The 21,190-nt window shown below is 40.3% G+C and overlaps 1 protein-coding gene across 3 annotated transcripts in view; it reads right to left on the bottom strand.

The window, feature by feature from the left end:
• Positions 1-21,190, bottom strand: part of usp53b (ubiquitin specific peptidase 53b) — a 28,353-nt gene extending 7,163 nt beyond the window's left edge. Inside the window, exons 1-15 of one of the 3 annotated variants that reach the window (XM_061771720.1) lie at positions 20,893-21,190; positions 18,018-18,199; positions 16,679-16,845; positions 15,547-15,639; positions 15,306-15,440; positions 14,865-14,978; positions 14,683-14,765; positions 13,963-14,068; positions 12,527-12,673; positions 11,119-11,268; positions 10,866-11,034; positions 6,989-7,111; positions 4,725-5,433; positions 1,358-1,419; positions 122-200 (exon numbers count right to left, since the gene is read on the bottom strand). In XM_061771720.1, the coding sequence (XP_061627704.1) occupies positions 122-200; positions 1,358-1,419; positions 4,725-5,433; positions 6,989-7,111; positions 10,866-11,034; positions 11,119-11,268; positions 12,527-12,673; positions 13,963-14,068; positions 14,683-14,765; positions 14,865-14,978; positions 15,306-15,440; positions 15,547-15,639; positions 16,679-16,845; positions 18,018-18,102 (2,222 nt within the window). In that variant the 5' untranslated portion in view covers positions 18,103-18,199; positions 20,893-21,190. Of the gene's footprint in view, positions 1-121; positions 201-1,357; positions 1,420-4,724; positions 5,434-6,988; positions 7,112-10,865; positions 11,035-11,118; positions 11,269-12,526; positions 12,674-13,962; positions 14,069-14,682; positions 14,766-14,864; positions 14,979-15,305; positions 15,441-15,546; positions 15,640-16,678; positions 16,868-18,017; positions 18,200-20,892 lie in introns of those variants that run through there. The other 2 variants (XM_061771723.1, XM_061771722.1) reach the window with 2 other exon arrangements.

Genomic DNA, 21,190 nt, shown 5'->3' with positions numbered 1-21,190 from the left:
ATCTTGGATCTTTGATCAAACATGAAAGGTATTTAACAAATTCAGTCTTTGTGATTACGAAGACCTGGATGATCAACAACCGACAGACACACTTTATGAGACTAATTCGTTAGAGAAATACCTTGAACCTGGACTGCACTTCAGATGTGAATGTGAAACCTGGTCATGGTTCTTTCCCTGAGGTTTTGCCTGATGTTTACCTGCAATAGAAGAAAGCAAGAAGAGAAATGGCGTGAAAGAGAATATAAAACATTTGCCGTGGTGTTCAAACATAAAAAAATCTGAAAATACACATCATCATGATTCAATGCATCACATCTATATATTTTGACAAAAACGAGGACTTCAACAGAATTAAATGCCGCATTTCTTAAAACTGGGAATTCTGAAATAACAGAGAAACCAGTGCTTTTTTATAATGGGCATTCAATGTTCGTTTTGGGCCTTGCCGCTTACATGCAGTTATTTCTCAAGATTTTCTGACTATATTATGGGCCTTAGATGACGAAATCCCTAAATTCCTTGCAGATGTACGTTGAGAACCGTTGTTCTCAAACTGTCCTTCCATCCTTGCTTGTGAACAACTGAGCCTTTCGGGCAGGCTCCTTTTATACCCAATCATGACACCCTCCTGTTTCCAATTAACATGTTCACCTGTGGAATGTTCCGAACAGGGGTTATTTGAGCATTCCTCCACTTTCCCAGTCTTTTATTGCCCTTGTCCCAGTTTGGTTGAAATGTGTTGCAGGCATCAAATTCCAAATTTTATATATAGATGTTGATGTATGTTTAATTCTAACAAACGAGAAGACTTGCAGACACAAGATGGCAGCATCAGCAAGGTGTCACCCTCACTAGACTTGCACACAGCTGGATGCGAATGTCAGCACCAGGCACGCATGGCGGCAAATTCCATTCCCTTTTAAAAATAGATGTGTTATTTTTTGCTTTTTTCCACCTTGACTGTTGCCTTGCAGAGGTGGCTGCCAGGATAAAAGTTGTTGCTCGGCGTCACCGTGCAGCAACGGGAAAGATATTTGTGACGGTGCCAGCGGCCGTGTCCAGCCGTGCTTTCTGCATGAGCTCAGTGGGATTATCATCAGATTAAAGGCTGCTGGGTGAGGAGGTTAGAGAAAGACAGTCCTTGCTGAGATGCCAACCTCTGGCATTCACTACATTTTCATTTACACACTGTCATTAGAAGTGCAAGATAACACCTCACACGACTTAAATACTGCTGACTGAACACGCATGTGCACTTATTTTCACTTTATGGGCAATGTTTGTTCATTTGAACAAGAGTTTTATGGAGCCGGGAAAAGCTGAAGAGGCCTTGAAAAAAATACTTGGAACATACCATTGTGTGATGGTGACAACGTTACAGTGGATTTTTCATCGCCTGCCTTTGGGTGCAGCTGGCTGAAAGTAAAAAGCAGACATGACAACTAATTTCAATATGTTTTCAATAAGATGACACGGCACAAGAGACACACGAACAATGTGTGGTGGGAGGCCAAATACTCGAAAGGTCAAGATAAAGGGTTAAACTAGGAGAGATTTTGCACCAAACAACTGGGATTGTGACCACTGTTGGATTACTGTTGTTGACTAATTGATCCCTGATAATTCAGTCAATTGGGTGGAAAGTGATGAAATTGTGCCTTGAAATAATTGAGAAAGAAATTGAGTCTGTGATGATTCTAATATATTTTCACTCATAGCAGCACCTCCTCACCAAGCCAACAAATTACTGTACTCTTGTGAATTAGCGTGCGGTTCCTTGTATGAGCACACACAGCCGACATGGCGACTTTTTTGCCAAACACTAATACACCCTTGCCTGTGTTGTATGCAACGGTTATCAGAAGCTAAAGCCGATAGCCTTGATAATGAATCATAATCACACAGTGGACTAATTGACCGCTGAGAATTCAGGTGATTGCATTAACGTAATTGTTGATTAATCATGTCTTGAATCAATTGAGGCCAAATGGAGTGCAGTACTTGGCTGTAATCAAGTTAATTCAAGCTTAACGATTTTGCTGTCTGAAGACGAACAAGGTGACGTTCACTAAAGCCCATATCTGGTGCTATGGCACAACTCATCCAGCAGCATTATTCTGCCCAATGCGAGACTGGCATGGAAACAGTACCTGAAAACATCCAGAGGGAGATGAATTACTCTGTTATTGTAAATGAGTACTGTATTGTGTAAATGGGCTGTTAATACAGCTTGATGATGTGTGTACTTGTCATCTTATATGACAAATAAAACTAAAAATGCATGGCTGTACACAACCATATTTTATCCCACTAGGCATTCTCCATATTTTGTATATGATACTGTACAATGTACCCTAAAGGTTGTTCAATAAAACAATCAGGTTTTAATTCTGAAGTCACCTCAAATAGAACTTTTACCTGCTTTTGAATGACAATGAATCGATGTCATCATAAGTGAAGAAAGTGATGCTATTTTTGGCCCATGCTGAGATCAAGTACTGTTCTAAAAAAAAAAAGATTTCAATGTGATACAAAAATAAAACTGTGTTCTCCACGCAATAAAATTTTTGGGCAGTAGCTGACAGACAACTGTGAATCCAGTGAATACAAATGTGTGGCACAAAGCTTTTGGGCAGGCTCCCAGAAACACTATTATATCTACAATATAGTATGATTAGTTTTGAATCAATTTCTGATTCAGTACAAAACCTCACAAAAAAAGTAAAAATTTATCAATGCAGCAAAATCGATCAACAAAGTTGTATTATATCCTCGTCATATCACAGATTTGTGGCATCACTTGTTGGTAGGCAGATTTCATAAGGCTCAATCTCATAGCTGAGTATTGGCCAATGAAAATATAGCATATGCCAGTCCAGGACACCAGGCTGGCGTAATGACAAACGAGGGGCTTTACTCCAAAATGCTTCCAAAAACATCACTATAAGGATTATGAGACTTAAACATATGTGGGAAATCGCAACTCTGTATTAAATTAATATTTATTTATTTAAATGTATTTATTAATATTTAAATACCCCCCCCCCCCCAAATATATATATATATATATATATATATATATATATATATATATATATATATATAATAAATTTCCAATGTAATTATAATGGACGTCAATTATTCGCAGATTTTCACTACTCCCAATTGGGCCTGGTCCCTATCCACCACGAATAGCGGAGATCAAGTGTACACGTTAGAAAGAGAAACAGCTCAACAGCAGTGGGAACCTGACAACATTTTCTGGACCAGCCATGGGGAAAAGTACAACAGATTTTGATAAATTCAAAATGGTTGAATGAGATGGTAGAATCAGTCTCTGTATGGTCTGAACTCCTGTTTCCATTCCACTGTTCTATTGAGCAAAACAATGTTGTCCAGGAAGTGTGCCACACCACGGATGTAGCTACCTTCCCATAGTTGACATCATATTGTTTCTCTTTAGACAACAAACAGCGCCTTGGTTGCAGACAAGTAGTGTATTCAATTAATTAGTTCCACAATCGATTAACCGTTGACTTGATTATTATAGCCATCCTGAGTAGTAAGTAACTTTCCTTGTGTGTTAGAAAAAGAACCGGACTGTGTTCGGAATCATTCACTTATTCCCAAGACCCTAATCACTATAATGGCATTTTTATATCAGTCAAATGAAAAATTGTTTTTGAAAAGTATTCCAGCGCAAGTTCAACATCGCTGTTGCATAATTAAAAGTACGGGATCAACCTCAGCTGACATGAAGTTAAAATAATTTCTTTTCATGCCCAGTCATACTGTAGTATGTACAGTATAGTCATTAGAACATTCCTAACACTGTTCATGTGTTTTTAATGAATCTGTAATTTTACACATATGTTTTAACATGCGGCATGGTGCACGACTGGTTGAAGCGTCTGCCTCACAGTTCTGAGGACCGGGGTTCAATCCCCGGCCCCGCCTGTGTGGAGTTTGCATGTTCTCCGCATGCCTGCGTGGGTTTTCTCCGGGCACTCTAGTTTCCTCCCACATCCCAAAAACATGCATGGTAGGTTAATTGACGACTCTAAATTGCCCGTAGGTGTGAATGTGAGTGCGAATGGTTGTTTGTTTGTATGTGCCCTGCGATTGGCTGGCAACCAGTTCAGGAAGTACCCCGCCTCCTGCCCGATGATAGCTGGGATAAGCTCCAGCACACCCGCGAACCTAGTGAAGAGAAGCGGCTCAGAAAATGGATGGATGGATGGATGTTTTAACATAATATGAGTTAGTATTTCTATATTTGAGTGCATTTGTTTAAACAACACACCATGCTGATGTACCTTGTGCCTGGATCAGACTACAATATATTAGCCCGGTATTGGCTTGTTACGTGAGTGATTTTATTATTATTTTTTATTTATTTTTATTTTTTTTAAAGATCGGGCCCGACACATTTTGTCAGGAATGACAAAACTCCTTGTAGTGTCACATAATCCATGACCAACAATTTGGCCCTGTGACACCAAAAGGAAAAGTGTAGCATGGTTACTTTTTATTTTATATCTTCTGTGTAGTGTGACATACGAAGGAGAATCCTTCGACATATCACCTGACGTCGACCAATACGATTGCATCTTGAAACGGTGCATCGTCTGCCTTGCTCACCGTTGTCAACATTTATTCGCTACAGTGAAATAGTAGATAGGAAGTGATTTTCCCGAACACAGCACCCAAGTGTTTCTTACCTTTGGAACTGGGTTTCCGTTGCTGACCTCTGCTCTTTGACCGCAAAGCCATCAACGCCGGGCGAGTCAGGATTAGTGGATCCGCTACTGAGCCGGTCGCTGCTCTCATATCCCGACTCGGTCCTCTGGATGGTCCAGGTGTCACTCCGCAGCAGCGTCTTGGCGCCCCCCGTCAGCCTGCCGCCCCTCTGCTGGGTGGCCCTGCTGTCCGATTCCACTGAGCTGTGGCTCTCCGTCTCGTGACGTTGCTCGTCCTCGTAAATGGTCATCAAACACTTCTGCTTGCGATCCTCCCTGGTCCGTGCATGCTCCCGCTCGCGGTCCCGACCTTGTTCGGCCTGCGCTCGTTCTGTCTTGCCGCGCCGAGGGCTGTCGTGCTGCTGTTGACGACGCTGCTCGAGCTCGTTGAGAACAGTATCCACATTTAGCACCTCACGAATGGGTCTCCAGGTGGACTTGCACTTATTCCGGCTTCCTCCACTCCCGCTGTTTTCCCACTGATCATGGCAGCTGTCCTGGTCAGAATGACTGGGCGAGGGGTGATTCTTCCTGCCGTGCCCGCCAGCCTGCGTGGGTCGGAATTGCCCACGTGCTTCCTGAGATGCTCTGACCGAATGGCTTGTTGACTTCTCATTGCGGGGATAGCTTTTACATTTCTGTTCCCTTGGTCCGTTCTCGGGAGGAGACGAGGATCTTGTGTGGGTCATATCTACAGAACAAATGAACAAACATTTTTGATCAGTATTTTTTGTTATTTTTTGTTTTGACATTTTTTTCCCACAACTTAAAACAGTCCTCAGGTGTCTGAAATGAAATGTTTGTGACATGCTTTGGTCAAAATACTGTATACTCGGGATGTCCTGATCCAAGTTTTTCACTCCCGATCCGATACTGCAGCCTTGAGTTTTGGCAAATACCGGTCTGATCCGATTTTAACAATCATCATACATATTTTACTTATTTTGTAGTATGGAATATTAGAAAAGGCTTGATCAAGTGATATTACGCAAACACACAACAATGATCAGTAACAGTAGGTATGAGAAAAACTGACCCATTTAGTAACCAACAGGTTACATAAAGTTACTGCTGTGCACATCTTGATGTCTGAGGGGCACGGAATGAGATACACATTTGCAACAAAAAGTAGAAGACGTCGGATTGAATATTGTTGTGTTTTTCACATTTTGAAGAATATATGCCAGACTATTGCTATATTGCCTGTTTGTATGTTTATACAGCGTTTGTGTCCAATATTCACTATTTTGAGATATACAATTGCCGCGATTTCGGTCCTCATTTTCGTTAGCTCATCAATGGTGTTTTTCATTCATTGTGTTAGCTTTGAGATAGCGATTTTTGTGAACCTGTTTGTGATGTATTTGATAATTCAATAAGTGGAATTCTTTTATGACTGTTCAGTTTTACAGTAAACATCAACTGGAGTGTCAATAAACAACTTTTGGCCAGCAACATTCACTCTTACTCCTTGGACTATTAGCACTTTAGCAAGCTGTTGTTTTGATCGCGTGGGCTCTGCATGCCGTCCGGGCGCTGCTGGATAGAAGTGCTGGAGCGAAATCCGATCCGATTCTTGTTTTGCTGATATCTGACTGATTTCCGACCTCAAAGATCGGATTGGGACACCCCTAAAATATACTGCAAATATCCTCGCATATTCATGGTTTACTATTCACGAATTCACCAATTTGCGTCTCTTTCTGTGGAACATGTCCCCAGCAAATTGCTTTTGTCCTCTTTCTGTAGTGCCCTAAAATGCCACAAGATGCCGCCAAAGCCCTGTCTAAATCGGAAAAGGGTACAGTAATTGGTGTCAAGAAAGTGTGTTTAAGTGATGCAACTTGACTGAAAGACAAGCTTTATATGTTGGGATGGAGCTAAGTTTAACCTGGGTTGTTAGTGGAAGTTACAGTTTCTTCGCTGCATGTACATGTACACACACACTTCTGGTGTATCTTTTTCGAAACCAAATAATCTGTGTTTTGGGATCATATTTTCTGATATATTTACATTCAAAACTATCAAAATACGGAGTTATAAACATTATATTGGCAGGTGTCAATTACTCGCAATTTTTCTCTATTCATAGCAAGGCTCAGTCCCAATCCTATGACTGTACTTCAAGGATCAAGAATTAAAGTATCATCTGGTTTTATACTTGATGAGTAGACAGGTACCCAAGAGACAGAGCATAATACGTCCCCTTTAATGGTGTCATCATACAAAAATACAATATGCTGTACCTTTGGGGTGGGAAGCATCTATTCTCGTGTGCACTCTGTCCTTTTTTGTGGTTTCACTGACTCTCTGAAAATTCTCCATAAAAGCTTCCTGGAATCTGTTTGGACTGCAGAGGGGATTTTTCACTGAATAGAAAAAAAAGACATTGAAATGCCAGATGAGTGGTTGGCACTACAGTCCTCTTGATGATGTTGTGATTTATTTACTCGACCCTGTATGTTCTTGTTACTCTCCTCAGTGTGTTTGCATTGCACACATTAGTCTAATTGCTGACATAGCTTGCTTTATTTATTTCATCCATCCATCCATTTTCTGAGCCGGTTATCCTCACAAGGGTTACGGGCGTGCTGGAGCCTATCCCAGCTATCTTTGGGCAGGAGGCGGGGTACACCCTGAACTGGTTGCCAGCCAATCGCAGGGCACACATAAACAAACAACCATTCGCACTCACATTCACACCTATGGGCCATTTAGAGTCTTCAATCAACCTACCACACATGTTTTAGGAGGAAACCGGAGTGCCCGGAGAAAACCCACGCAGGCACAGGGAGAACATGCAAACTCCACACAGGCGGGGCTGGCATGTTTACATCCAACCGTTCGTGGTACCACTAGCTTGCTAGGCTATGTAACATTTTATTGCCTGCTTGTGAGGCCGTATCGTATTAAAAGTACGTGAACATACCTCAAGCAAGCCTTAAACGAATGTCCTCTCCTGTCTTGAGCACCGGTGACAACCAACACACGTTTTTCCCCATTTTGTCCTTGTAATACAAAGTCGACACGCTCCACTCTTGTTGCCGTCGCCACGGTAACGAGTGTATTAGAGTTGGCAAGATAAAGCCCAATGATCGTAAAAAACGGGATGCGGTGGTATCAGAATACACAATTTTATTGCAGTAGTCAATCGTGAAAGAGCAAATTTGTCTTGTAGTCTGAACCGGGCATTACGTGTTGCCTGTCTCCGACGTGTTGTCTGTCCCACACCGCCGACAAGTTTATTTATTCATTTTTTTTAATTTTATCCTTTTTTTTTTAAATAACTTCATTGGGCGTCAGATATTTACAGTACTACGTCAAAAGACACGTAACAAGGCTAAAAATAAACTAGCTGTTGGATTCAAATATACTGTGCACGCGGCGACGCGGAATAAATGTCTTTTGCAGAGCCGCTCAATGACGTCATGGATTGGATCGGGCGAATTATGACATTAAAGCCTTTCAGCAGATCATCATAAAATGCTAAATATCGGCTGATACCGATCAGCCCGATAAAATCGGTGTATAGTCTAGTTGTTACCCTTTAAGAAACAATATATCTGAACACAAAATCTACAACATGTAACAGACCATATAAGAATACTCACAGGTATATATTTAAGAACGACTAATATTATGGTGTGCTATTTTTCTCATTAAAAATCACATAACAACAGCCTGGATTTGAACGCCCAATCTCAGGCAGATGTGCTAACCCCTCGGGTACCGTGCCGCCCATCATTAAATATGTCCTGTTTACAAGAAATGTTATTATTTTTTTTTTTCTACCAATGTGGGCAAAACGGTGTAACCACGGTCCATATCAAACTGTGATTTTGGGGGATACCGTTTCACCACCATTAACATTTCTTTGACGCCCAAAATGTTTTTACTGCATAAAGCAGGACAGCATTGGTGAGCATCTGGTGCATGTGGAGATTTAGTAGATAAAAGAGCCCCAAAGTCAACCTAAAACCTGTTCTTCCATTATAATTTATCGCTAAATTGTGAGCAGCACACAATACACCACACTCACCTCTTTCCTTTGTGCTGTGCAGAATGATTGCATAATGCAGGAGCCTCATTAGCAAAGTGAAAAATGCAAGTGCATCATTAACTCTGCTAAATATACTGACACTTTCACCAACGTGCCTGTGGTGTTTTTGTCTCCTGTGTGCAGCGTGAACAAAAACAATTATATGAACTTTGAATACTTCAAGTGCTAATGTTTTTCCCCTCTCATCTAGCTCTATAATGATGCAAACTGCAACCACAGTCATACATCAATCAGTGTTAAATCAATACCCTTCAAAAGTAAGCATTACTTAGTAAAGGCAGAATGTTTGACACAGCTCTTGTATTGGATCTCATGTACCTAACACTGTTATTGTCGATATGTCCATTTTAAAAAGTACACAGCACATATATTGTAAAAAATGTTAAATAAAAAAAGACCACACAACTCACATACTTTCACTAAAACAGGACTCAGTCCCATGCCAGTCAAAGCGTGCGGGCGCCACACTAAAGCAAAACAATCCATGGGAACTGGCGTGACTCCATCGTCAAACAAAACGAGCGGTGAAATAAAGCGTGGCCAAACATGAAATGTCCATGCAGCGGGCTAAGAAGAGTGAGAGCGCATGAGTAGTACGCTGCAGGGCCACAGGAGCAGGGATTAGGCAGGAAGGCGTGGGTGGTAATCTGCATGCAACAGAGACATCATCCTCATGTCAAATTTAAACCAGCACGCACACACACGGACACGCGCGCATACATACACACACAAACACACACACACTTAAATCCTGAGCACAGTCACGACTCCCATTTGTAAGGTCCCATCAGAATTTTCTTACGTTATTGATGATTTCAGTTATGCTTTCAAATCGTTATTGGGCTTTAATTAACTAATTAAAATTCCCTCCCCTGCTGTCAAGATGGACATGAATACTCTTCATTTTATTTTACTGTTCTGTATCACTATTTTATCAGCAAGCATCGAAGGATTAACCCAACAGGCATACTTAGCTTTTTCTTTGTCTTTCTTATTATTATTTTTTCCAAAAGAAGAAGCGGCCTCAACAAGGTATGCTAAGTGAAGAAGAATATACACCGGAAGCAGTCAAATTCCAGTGTATTTCATACACGTCACTAATCACTTTTACTATGGCGAGCGCTTAACTTCTTTTTACTCTTGTCTGACAATGTAGAATGTTGAAAATGTGAAATGAGTCTGCAACACAACTACAACGTTGTAATAGCGGTTCATTTATTTTTATACTTGTCAGACAGTAGAGGTAGCTAGTAACGAGCTACATTAACTTTGGATGAACTGAACTTGTCAGAGTAGTCTAATGCGACATACTTTTAATTTTTACTTGAGCATTCAGTGTTCAGAAGAAATGCTACTTTTTCTCCATTACATTGAGCTACATTCTACTTGCTACTTGTATTTTTATCTACAGGTATTTTTTGCTTCTGCACGTATATAGCATAAAGCTAAGCGGACCTTCCTAACGCAACGCAATCTAGTTGTTTTAAATACACGTTTAATTTGCTTTGTTTTATGTTTACTAAAACAGTAATATTCAACAGGGAGTGTTATTAAACAGCTTGAAGCCTCATTTTTTTCATTTTGATGAATTGTTCAATATTTGCAAAAAATGCTGCTAATTGTGAAGTGAGTAGAATTAAGTTCACTGCGACCATACAGTGCTTGTATCTCAAGTTTGCGCTTGCAAGACAAAGCAAAAAAAATGACGGCTCATATCTAAAAAATCTGTTGGGTCACTGGTATCTCAAGGCACCATTGTAGAGTTTAAATGGCAGACTGGGCGGAGGAAATATGTCTCGTGGCTCATCTAGTCTCCACAACACTGCAGGGCAACTCCTTTGCAACATGCACTTTAATATATCCGAGAAACTCTTTATGAGCTTGGGTAGGTGCTGCTGTTTTGCTTAGCAACATAGTTCAAATGGAATCAGCAGTTCATGCTTCTATGTCTGTGTGTGAAAAATATTTTTTTTTGCTCAACTGGACAATGTACCCACTGACTGAGATACAGCTACTAAAACAATGTGACATTCATTAATAAAGTGTGCTAGTAACGTCCTTACCTGTCACCTCACCGTTGACTTGGCCTTTGTATCGAGGGCACATGGTGGTCTGCCTTGGTGCATCCTCGTTAGACACTGGCGTGCCCTCAGGAGTCGTGTAAAACAGAAGAAGTGGTTGAAAGTGTCCCCTGACGCATTTAGAAGCCACATCTTTCCATTTGGAGCCAATCTGGGAATAAGAACACTCAGTTTTAAGAGCAATTACCTCACTCAGTGATGATGGCGAGATGAAACACACAGCAGAAGCCCTCACCTCTTTTACAGTGGCGTCATCAAAAAACATCCATTTGGAAGATTTGGTGTGATAAGCGAAGGCCGAATAATGTTTGCTGGAGAAACAAATCATTCCCACCAGATGGAGCTCAGTCCGCTTGGCATTTTCATCAGTGACACGGTTGAAAAGCTAAACAAAGACAAAAATATACGGATATTTGAAGCTGACTTTGGAATGGTCACCAGCCAATCGCAGGGCACATACAGTGCACTATATACAAAGACGCATTCACACTCACGTTCACACCTATAGACAATTTTGAGTTTTTGAAATGTGAGCGGAAGCCTGGAGAAAACGCACACAAGCAAGGGGAGAACATGCAAACTACACATAGGAAAGGCCAGAAACCAGACACTTTCAACTGTGAGGCAGTTGACTGCTAATTACTTGTACACTGCGCTACATCATTCGAGAGTAAAATATTCTCCACATATGTTTACATAATAGTGAACAGAAGACTGGCTGCCTGGACACAACCGCTATTCGAGGGCTAAAAATAGCATCCGGTAGGGATTTGAAAATCATTTTCGTGATGCAAGTCACTGATGGTGTTGTGGTACACTCGCCTGACTTTGGTGCAGGCAGCGTGGGTTCAGTTCCCACTCAGTGATGGTGTGAATGTGAGTGCGAATGGTTGTCCATGTCTATATGTGCCCTGTGACTGACTGGCAACCAGTTCAGGGTGTAGTCCCCCTTTCGCCCGAAGTCAGCTGGGATAGGCTACAGCGTCCTGCGACCCTAACCAGGATAAGTAGTGTTGAAAATGGAAATGGAAATTTTCGTGATCCATATTTTTATTAACAATGGTTGACTGAAAATGAAGTAAAAGTATTGGATAAATAAATAAATAACATGCGCATAAGGATTCCTTATGTCCCTGCATGATGTGTTTATAGTGATTGGCCAGCATTTCAGGCACTGCTTGTGCAACATTGGACAGTCTCACATGACAGTCATTATAGCAGCAACACTGACCTCGAAAAAGGCTGTCAAAAAAGGAATGTGCCAACTGGACAACGAAAGGTATCAATAACATTAATGTATTATTCTTGATATTTTCTGGACAAATAAATAGTAATTTCTTTTTAGTCCTCTCTCAGACTTTTTAATTTTATTTGAAAGAATAGTTCAGAAAAGTGGTGAAAAATTCCTCAGTAGATTAAAATTACTAATTGGGTTGTGTTTTATAATTTAAAAAAAACATTTCAAATCAACACTTTTCCATTTCTATCAACTACGACTGAGTAGCCACAGTGATGTCATTTAGCATTTGCAATCTAGTTATGCACAGTGTACTAACGTCTTTCTCTGTGCATCAAATATTGTAATTATCTTAACAACATCTTTAGTCAGATTAGGTTTGTTAGCATATATTATAACAACTTACTCCACACAAATTCAAGCGTGGGCCGAGTGACCGGATGACATCGTCCGTCAGATCGGATTGCTCTGCATCCCAAACGAATCCAATGGTGACAATCTCTGGACAGTTCATGAGCACCCGACGGATCTTGATGCTTTGACCGCAGTCTCTCTGTAAAATATTGTCACAATAAGCTTGAGAGAAATTCGAAAAATCCTAAAAATCAACATTCGAACACCAAACATGTTTGTACAAATTGGAATTCTACTGAGATCTTAGTGAAAACATGCCTCAAACATGTGGACATCACACTTAAGACCTGCGTGATTTAATTCGGGAAGTCTTCAGGGTAGCTCCTCAAAAAATAAACTCAACAGCAGTAACGTACACCGAATTTGTATGCCAACTGCCAATAAACGGCAGAGGAAGAAGCATGTCCTATCGACTATTGTTGTAAATAAGCTAATTGGCCAACTGAATTACATGTTGATGAATGTGCACTGTTTTTATTTACAAATTAATACTGTAGCCTACACTGAAATTGAAGTTCATGCAATGGGGTCAGGTATGTTATTGTCAGGCGCTAGCTAACTAGCAAGTGCGTGACTGGCTAACTACTATTGTTATCAAATATTTGACACATTTGCGACATGACTTACTACACATGCTTCATACATTTTAAATTGTGTTTTAGCATAACTCGATGTATCATCTATCTAAAAATCTTGTGAGATTGTTTTGTTTTAACCGAAGACAATAACAATGACATCTTTTTGTTTCAGATAATGAAAAAAAGTTTTTAAAACTTTGACACTATATGATTTTCATTTGACAGGAACGGCATTCATCCAACAGAATTCATTTTTTTGAAGTATTGCCTGCAATCCAAAAAGGTCAGCAAGCATCACAGAAAAGTCTATTTGAACTTTGAGGTTATACTGTTCAGTATAACAAAAAAAAAACAACCCCGACAACTAATATCTCTAACTATAGTGTTTGGGATAGTTGGAAAACATGTGGGAGATAGGTAGCCTAGCTTAGCACAGAGCAGTGGCGGGAGCTATCTTGCTCCTCTTTTTAGTCCAAAGCCAAAAAAAGACAGATGACAAGAAAACCTAAATCTATCACTCACAATAGCAGAATACCAGCAGTTTCCGGAACAAAAACTCATCTTTGCTCTACTAAATCACGGACCAAAGCAGCAGCAGCAGCAGCAGAAAATACAGATGAGGGAGTAAACAGAGGCTAAGCCCTTGCTGCTATTTATATCCTAACGCCAGTCTAGCACGGTTTCCTTCCTTCAAGAGCACAGCATGTACTCTTAAAAGTTCACTCATTCATAATGGCGAGAAATGTCATAAGCGGATGTAGAAGTGTAGGAGCTGTTGCAATTGGTGCCATTTTGTTCCACAATAAATGGTAGTAAAATGATCATGATCATCATCATCAAAATGACATACGGGGCAGCTGCGCAGGTCGCCTGTGTTGTTTGCTGCCTGCAGCAATTCTCCAAACATGTCCGACCTGAGACGCTCGGTCCGCGCCATTGTGCGGTCCACCTGTTGGCTGCACATAGACACACACAGTGTACATTACAACCGTGTTCTTTTAATCATGTTTAACCGATCATAAGCCGATTATAAACCAGAAAACGCATCACAATACTCAACATGAGGTCACTCTCTTCTTTAATTGGACTAAGGAGAAAAACAAGGCTAATAAACTAAATATAGAACAAAAATTGGAATTTTTCAAAAACTTTAATAGTTGTATCTCTTATTTATGCTTGGTTTATTATTACTTCAGTTTTATTATTACCTCAGGCAAGTCGTCATGTGTTGGCGAGGCTATATTTACACTATGCCCCGTTTCAGACAACGCAGGGGAATGGGATGAACAAATGCGCAGGCCGCAATTCCCCTGGATGCCTGGCGTGAGGTTAAAATTGTCAAAACATTTGCCACAGCAGTCACTGTGCAGATGAGAAACCTAGTTGCCCGTAATAAAAGTGGCTCTCAAATATGCTGTAATTCTTTATCCATTGTGTATTTTGACCAGAGAACACCAGAGACCTTTTCTTCAGACACCTCAAAAGGACCAACATGTAGAATGAATATACAGGCTTCATAAAAAGGAGTACAGTGGCATTTTTAAAGCCCAACAGTAAGTCAAGTACCCACCACAGAGCAGTGGTTGAGACATAGTGTACCAACTCTGTGAAAGGGTGAGGGTCCGACGATGCGCCACAGCAGCGACACACAAACTGCAATACAAGACATGAGTACACATTTTTAATGACACATATAGAATGCAATGCGGGTGGTGGGGGGAGGGGGTGGGGCATGTTGAATATGCAACGTACCTGCTCGTAAAGCATCATGGCAAACTTCTGATGGGTGATGCAGGATTTGGAGGAGCAAGAGTCGGGGGCCGTGTCTGAGACGATGTGCAGATGAATGCGCTCCAGGATATTCTCCTAAGGTGACAAATGAGTGTGTCTACTTGAGCTGATAGTGTAACAGTCAAACATTCTAAGTAATTTGTAAAATTTCAATAATGCTTGTATGTGTTCTGTCCGATTTTCTCGCAGACCCTGTCCTTCCTTTGTTGTGACGGGGCAGTGAAGTACTGTATGACTTTTTTTCATATTCAGCTGATAGCGCTGTCATGGAAGTAGTCTACTTACTGGAAGTGGTGGACAGCCTGCCAATTGACTTTCATTCAAGACACCACTTGATCAAATATCAGTACTGTCTACGGTATTCGATTTTGGAATAGGAGCCAAAGGTAACTGTCAACATACAAAGCACTCGGCAGCGTCGTCCATGAGGCCAAGTTGGAAGCGTTGCTCATCTTTGAAAGTTTCGGCGAGGGCGTTTCGCAGGCTGTCCGAGGGCAGCACGCGCTCACGACTCTGCTGGAACTGACTGAATATGCTCTGGAACCCCACCAAAACAAACAAACAAACAAACAACAGTCATTTAAGAAACAAACAAACAAAACAAAAACGTTTCACCTCAAAATGCAAAGTAAGTGTGACAAACCTTCAATGCGCAGAAAATGCAGGAATCACCCAGACAAAAGTGCCCTGAGAGGTGCCTCAGACTTCTCCTGAAAATGTCCAGCTGCCAAAGCACCTGGGAAGCATGAACAACATCATATAATACTTTAATTTTCACTTGCAAATCTCTAATTGAGTGTCTAATGCTAAAAAATACTGTCAGATCCCCCCCCAAATGCACTTAAAGAAAATTATGACTGTCATTTGCACAGGTTCCCCCAAAAACATGCATCTGTTGGTCTCTTAAGGGTCATAATAGGAAATCTCAAAACAGTAGCTTGGTTTACATGGAGCCTAATATTCGGATTAGAATTGGGCTAGAAGGCTAAATTGAATAAAAACACTCCATATAAACCCCTAAATTAGAATGAACAGGCTGAAACAGAATGGAATTTCATTTTGTTTCACAGGGGTAGAAAACTCCTCTTCTCAAACTGATCAAAAGTTAAAATTGTTTGCCATGTTAACGGTATATCGGAATGTTGTGAGGCTGCGTTCTGTCTGTCTTGACGTAAATGCGCAGTGACGACATCGTGTACTCACTAAAAAATATGGCGGCTTCCAAAGCGAGCACACAGAACTAGTCTGCGACGGACACCTAATACAAAATCTCAAAGAACCAAACATTATTGTTTACTTAGTCGGTAGGAAACGAGGAATGTGAAACTATTTTTCAAACGTTTATGAAAAATAGCTTACTGACATGTACACACAGTGAGCTACTTCCAATCACTGGCCCTGTGTAGAATGACAGGCAGGTACACCACTCAATCGTTGAGTGACGAGACAACATATTTGGCCAATGACGGTATAGTAAGACTGGATGGAGGTGGAAGCTTTTGAAATGTCCAAAATTAAACGCAAACAAGGTAATGAATAATGAAAAACTGTTTGCTTTTTGTACCTACAGTGCAGTGAAGAAAAAGGACACCGGGTCACCCAAACAGGCTCAGGAATAGACAGCTAGCTAGCGTTGAACTAGCTGAGCTACAGCCAGCAAACTTGCTAGCTTGAAACCAGCTAATGTAAAGCCAGTAAACTAGCTACTTTGTAGCTTTTCAAACATTACACAAAGACAAAAAAAAAAAAAAAAAAGTAGAATAATGAGTATTCACCTGAACAGCGCTGTTCAAGAAGCAACTATTCTGTCCGGGCTCGTTCAGGAGGCCTTTGGTGAGAGCCAGAGACAACATACTGCCAGGCTGGTAGGACTTCTTCAGGCCTCCTCCTCCTCCAGGCTTCTTAAACATCTTCACCCATGCCATGGAGTTAGAGCCTGCAGCTGGAAACACACAACCAGGCCTCTTTCAAAGCCATTGAAAGGTAAGTAATGTCACAATACAGTGTGATGGAGTTTATATTGTATTAATTTTGAGTGTTTTAGAAGCCAGTTATGTCTTTTAAGCATTACTGAGCAACCTATGGCACGTGGGCAATATATGAACCCAGGAGAGTATTGGATCTGGCCTGCCATGCAATTCTCCAAACAAATAAAACCTCCGAGGAATGTAACCCATAAATTACCGCTGTCAGGCGGAATCCTCGCAGCTTTATTTTTTCAAGGAATAAAAAAAAAAAAAAAGCGCAATTTTGATTTTCAACACTTTAGATTGGCTAATAATTTGTAAAAATAACAGACACTTGTGGTGACTGAAATATGAAATTAACCAAATTTGGATATAGGAGCTTTCCAGCCAATGACGAAATGCTCATAATACACATTAAAGCTAAAAGATGTTTATTGGTAACTATTATTTTGTATTCTTAACTTATTAAAGATTGTTTACAATAATATTTTTCTTTAAGAAGAAAAAAAACCACCCATAGCTGAGATCATGTAAGCACAGCAAACTAGATGAGATTAAATCAACAACCCCCTCATATTTACATTATTTCATTAATTTTATAGTGTTTCCAGAGTAATCGTTTTACAGGATTTCAACAACTAAAAATGTAATGCTTTATAACAAAAAAATAATGCCCATGCCCTCATTATTTGAGACTGACTCAGCAGTGCCTTAAATATCGCTACTATTTTATTCATTTTAGATTACTTCAAGATGTTTTTATTTATATTAACAATTACACTAAAGATGGTTGGAACAGTTCATGTCAAGTTCTTCAGTCCTCTTTATTTTGCCTCAATAGCTTCAGGACATGATTAATCAATAACATAATATCGATTATTATTATTATTTTTTAAGAACTGCGCTCCCTGGACCAATATGGCTGCTGAATGTACTTTTGTCCAAAACAGTCACTGTGGCCCAAACATATCCTGTGTCGTACAAGTGAGCGCACGTGCTACATTCAGAAGGATTATTATTATCATCGCTGCATAGCACCATAAGTAGAAGCGGATATAAATTCATGTTTGACACAGTAAATTTTATGACATCACTAATCCAAATGACTGAATTGGAGGCATGCCACATGAATCATCATGTCCTCTACCTTCTCCCGACTGTGGGGGGGACTTGCTGCCGTTGGACATGCTGGGATGTGGGAGCTGGTTGGTCTTTGGCTCCATCCATCTCATCACCACGCTCCTGCAGAGCGCTTGATTGAATGCATTCTCGGCTTCAGCCGCAGGGCATCTCTGTACACGCGCCTCTAGACATTGAAAGGCGTCCGGTCTGAAAGTTATAACAAGTGTTAGACTGTATGTGCAAGACAAACTAGTGCCAAATTCAAGAACAGTGAACCCTCGTGGATAGGAATCAGCCCTGCAGAAAATATGTGTTTGGCGATATTCAGCGCCATTGACTCTGTGATTGCCTTACAGCAGGCTCCTTTTTTGTCATCCACAAAAGAAAGTGACAATTATTCTACTCATGTTGTTTTTAAGAAAAAAATAGACCCTAGTACAGTTGGAAAAGTCACTACATATAGTGACCAAATCACTAAGTCGGCAACACTTTTGTAAACTAACTCTTCCCTGTTCGCAGCCACGATATTCGTGTAAGCAGTCCACGCTAGCTAGGGTCGAAGCATATACATTGTAATTCTATTAAATTTGATTAAGTTCCTTTCTACTAAAAAGGTCATTAATATTTAGGTTAAAATGTTAAAAAAGAACAATTGCTCCGGCATTTAGGGGTGCACATGGTTGCTGTAAGTCAAACATCCCTGAAGTTGTACAATTTGGGATTTAACCAATTTTGAAATTTGGGGTAAAAAATAGGCCTTCAAAGTTGCACAAAACATCACACACTAGTAAGTACATCAATTGCGTATATCACGAGACTTCGAGGATTTACTCTCAATGTGTTTTGCTTTTTTTGGGGGGGGGTGGGGGGAGGGGAGGGGAGGCGCTTTTTGAAGCCTTTTTTTTCACCACTTATTCCAAGAGATGTGGACTCAACACGGAGTGTTAAGGGAAGAAGCATGTGAAAAGAGAAGACTATTCACATGAAGTTGATATTTTACTATGAGAGAGCCGTCAGGGACACCCAGTAATTCAGCATTACCTCTCACACACACAACTGAAATGCTCTCATTCACACAAGTGAAGTGCTTTAACACTCATGAAAAGCTTTGACATTCTACAGTAAAACACTCTCACATAAACAACCCCAATTTTTTATTGCTCTTCTGAGTGTGTGTTAAAATCTCTGAATGTTAAGAATAATTAACGTTAAAATGTTACGTGAACGGTTTTACGGTATTTCCTCTAAGACCGAACAAATTGAGCAGGGTCACAGAATGGATTGCGTTCTCACCTTAGATGTTCCGCTGTAATGCTCAATTTTGGTTGACGATGTCAGAAAGATATACACATTTAATGTTGTTGTTGTTGTTGTTGACATGGTTGCAGTTTGCAGTGGTGTACAACTGCACTGCATCACTCTGAGGGCTGTTTCCAGAATTTCTGACACCAGCAGAATTGTTGATACAGCACTTGTTTTGGATCCCATTAGATTGTGTCGATTGCGCCAGTGAGTGTGGCCTACGTATATACACATCATTAAAATGTAAACAGGAGCATGTACAGTGTGAAATGAAGCATGCGGTATCACATTCATTCACTTTAATGCCTAATGTTCCCCAACCAAGGGCTAGAATTATATATTTTGCTAATAAAATTCCATATTTGGGTCTTGAGTTGAAAAAGTTGTCACAGTTTGATTTTAATTGTGGTATTCTGTGCGAATGCTAAATAGGTACTAACTTTAAGTAGTACAAGTGGAAAGTTTAAGGTTAAGGTTTTGTTATAGTTACCTCATGTATGTATAAGATATGGGAAGTATTAAAGCAACCACAATAATAAACATGCCATTAAATTACCTCTGACTCTGTCAACCAAATCAGAGTTTTTTTTTTGTCAACCAGATATTGTATTGGATTGTGCAGGTGTACCTAATGAAGTGTCTTGTGACTGTTTAAACCATATCAGCTACCACAAGCATTACTAAGATTAAATCGAAGTGCATTCAAATAAAAACATATAAATGGATCATTCATCTATCAGTCAGTGGGGGCATACGGTCCGGTGAAGAAGAGCACATTTAAAAATTTCAACAAGCTTTGCACTGGATCATTAATCTTTTATGGCCATAATGAATTATCACTTTGATGGGATGAGGAAGGGGAGCGCCCATCAATAATAATAGAGAGACGTTTTTTCCAAATGACACTTTTGACTTATGGCACACTGTGGTGGAATAAATGCAAATAAAATTGAATTTATAAAATATTAACAAAAATTAAATTAAAATAAAGATACATCTCTTAAAAAATAGAAACATTCAATAAAATGTAAAATAATATTAAAATATTATATATATATATATATATATATATATATAAATGTAAAAGAAATGTTAAATAAAATTTAAAATGTAAAATAGGGCACAGCCTGAATACTAAAAAAAAAAAAAATGAGTGTCGTGATTTTAACTTTGGCGTTCAAACTGAACATGGTGATTCCACTCACTGGTGTCCCTGCACATCGATTAAATGAATAATCACTGTGTTCATTATTTACGTCCACAACTAAAGTCACCCTTGGGCGCCAGTGCCCCCCACATGTTTTTGCACCATGCACTCTGTGACACCATGTGATGTCGTTAAAGTGGGAGGGAAAGGAGGGAGGGGGGGGGGGGAAGGGTATTTACACGAGTGTGACATAACAACCTTGCTTTGCCTTCTCTGTGATGAATTTGCATTGAAAACAACATGCATGTCGATCATGTGTGCATTCAAAACAAGCTGCAGCTTTGCCGGAGAGTGCCGCCGCATGGCAAAATAAAATAAAATAAAAATAAAAATCGTGCCGCAACTTGCATGGCAGCTCCTTGTAGCAAAAACAAGAGGCGTGCAGACTTACCTTTTAAACAAAATGACAATGCAGGACCACCAAAATGGGATACCAGTGCCAGCATCCAATCGGTTATTTTTGCTTTTTTGTTTGTTTGTTTGTTTTGTTTTTGTTTTGTTGCGCCAAATCCTGAGAATCCGACGCGGGGCTAGGAATATGAGGGGCGCCTACTGCAGATACGTGCAGCGCTTTCTGTCATAGTGCACCATTGGCAATCCCTCCGACACGCAGGGCTGCAGCCTCAACCCTCCGCCTGGTGCCCGGGACACTTTAATTTCGCTTAAAATTCCCCCCCACCCCCCACCCC

This window comes from Phyllopteryx taeniolatus, chromosome 4, assembly GCF_024500385.1.
Source record: "Phyllopteryx taeniolatus isolate TA_2022b chromosome 4, UOR_Ptae_1.2, whole genome shotgun sequence".
In the NCBI taxonomy this organism is placed as follows: Eukaryota; Metazoa; Chordata; class Actinopteri; order Syngnathiformes; family Syngnathidae; genus Phyllopteryx; species Phyllopteryx taeniolatus.
The sequence above is the reverse complement of the archived record's forward strand: the minus strand, read 5'-3'. Positions and strand labels throughout refer to the sequence as shown.